At 54.2% G+C, this 2129-nt stretch overlaps 2 protein-coding genes across 2 annotated transcripts in view; both read left to right on the top strand.

The window, feature by feature from the left end:
• Positions 1-1061, top strand: VTN49DRAFT_1540 (uncharacterized protein; the record flags this gene model as incomplete). Its single annotated transcript, XM_069409166.1, has 2 exons — positions 1-350; positions 593-1061. 2 exons carry the CDS (start codon positions 1-3, stop codon positions 1059-1061), a joined length of 819 nt encoding a protein of 272 aa, XP_069270579.1.
• Positions 1062-1104: 43 nt separating this feature from the next.
• Positions 1105-2129, top strand: part of VTN49DRAFT_1539 (uncharacterized protein) — a gene marked incomplete at both ends in the record, with an annotated part of 8240 nt that continues 7215 nt past the window's right edge. The window contains one exon of the mRNA XM_069409164.1: positions 1105-1709. Coding sequence (XP_069270578.1) covers positions 1105-1709 — 605 coding nt within the window. The remainder of the gene's footprint in view (positions 1710-2129) is intronic.

Raw genomic sequence — 2129 nt, 5'->3', positions numbered from 1 at the left:
ATGTCTGGAGAAGCGACTACCGACATCCGCCTTGACAATTACAAGGATTGGAGAAGATGGAATGATGCCTTCATCTCTCAAGCGATCGATGCTGAGCTGTGGAAGTCAATCAATCCTAAGAGTCCAGGCTACGGAAAGTTCTTGGAAGAACCGGAACCCCCAAAGTACAAGGACTATGAGGCGCGTCCAATTGAAGCCACCGACAATCTCGACTCGAAGAATTCGTGCCCCAGTCAGCCGGCAACCTGTCCGACTACGGGTTCAAGTGCTGGAGGAGTGACTACACTACATATCCTCAGCGCTTGCAACGATACGACCGTCAATGTTAGAGCCCGCTGCCTCAGGCGCCCGTATGTTGACAGGGCTAGGGCCTATATCTCACGTGACCCACCTTCGGTACTTAGTTCAAGTTCTCCCTGTAACCCATTTTCTCCTTCATCCTTGGTATTCTGTATATAGCCTGCTCTAGATAGACGGTCTATAGACGATTACCGTGCCTAGATCTGAGGTTCCTAACATTATACCAAGGATCCTTCTTTTTCTCTTTGCCCTTTTTCGAGTTTATGGTGAAAACTCGTAGCCAAACGCGTAGGATGGCGACCCCGACGATCGCGTGGCAGTACCTTGCCAACATTGATCAGGACCAGCCACGCATTTCATATGAAGAATTCGTCAACGCTGTCACGTCGAATCCCAAGGCCGTCTACGAAGACATCGGCGAGGTCATTGGGAGGCTCATTACCGCGAACAACAACCTTCACTCGAAGGCAGAACGCACGAAGGTGAAGTTCGCGGAGTATAAGGCCAATGCCGAAGCCCAGATCGGCTCTCTGATAGAGCAACGTGACGAATATCGGGACGCCTGCGCCCGGGCGCTCGTCGAGCAGCGAGCCTCGGCGGTGGGGACAGCCCCGAAGCGGTCGGTGAAGATCGACGACCCAAAGCACCTAACGGACGGCAAGGAGCCACTGTTCGAGCACTGGCTCAGTCGCATGAGGAACAAGCTCCGCGAGAACGCCGACCACTTCCCAACCGAGTCGTCGAAGATAGCGGTATATTGAGAATCGCACCGACGGGGATGCTGCTCGCCACATCGCACCCCGAATGCGGGAGGATCATCCGGAGCGATATGAAACCGCCGAGGACATCTTCCAACATCTCGCGAGCATCTATGAGAACCCGCACAAGCTCCAGATCGCTAAGGAGGACTATCGGGACTTAGTTATGAGGAACGGAGACGACTACCACGCGTTCCTCACCAGGTTCTTGCATCTTGCGGGCGAAGCGCAGGTTTCGGCGCGGGACTATAAATCGGATTTTCTGAGCAAGTTGAGTCCCAGCCTGAAGCGGATGGTGGCCACATCCTTCGCCACCACATCATCGTTCAAAGAGTTTCAGGACATCTGCTCCCAAGCAGCTCACGTTCTGAAAGGCATCGAATCCACGTCATCTCGTCGTTCTAAGCCCGGCAATTTCAGGCGCGGAGGCGCCAGCTCGGGAGGTGCACACACGCCAAAGGCCGATCGGATGGACCCTGATCACCCCACCGCCGCCTTGACTCAAGGAAAGAGCGGCGAGAGACAATGTTACGAGTGCAGGGGATTTGGACACCTCGCGCGTGACTGCCCCCTGAAAAGGCGTGAACGGCTAAACGCATTGAAGGAGCTCGAGGCTCGCATCCCGCGTGATGAGGACGATTCGGAAAAAGAGTCCGCCTAGAAGAAGTCTCCGTTCTAGGCCAGAAGGTGTTTCGAGAGGATTTGGATTTACAGCAGTTGCTGGGAGGTAGCTCCTTTACTGTACCTAGCGCAATAGCATGTCACGGTTACGCTGTTTCCATTCATTCTCTTGTGGACACCGGAGCAAACGGTCAAATTTTCATCGACGCGGATCTTGCAGTAGATCTTGCCCGCACTTGGAACCGCAAGCTCTACAAGCTGCCGTTCACCTGCGGAACCCGAACATTTGACGGCAAACCCGGCCCCGAGCTATCTCACGTCATCCTTCTCCATTTTCACCTGGATGGACGTAGATACCTGAACACCCTGATGATCCTAGCAGACTTGGGCCAGCACCAAATGATCATCGGCAGAAAATGGCTCGCAAACCAGGACGTCTGGCTTGATGTC

The sequence above is a fragment of the Thermomyces lanuginosus genome (genome assembly GCF_041956635.1).
Source record: "Thermomyces lanuginosus strain ATCC 200065 unplaced genomic scaffold VTN49scaffold_22, whole genome shotgun sequence".
NCBI lineage: Eukaryota > Fungi > Ascomycota > Eurotiomycetes > Eurotiales > Trichocomaceae > Thermomyces > Thermomyces lanuginosus.
This window is presented reverse-complemented; position numbering and strand designations above follow the sequence as displayed.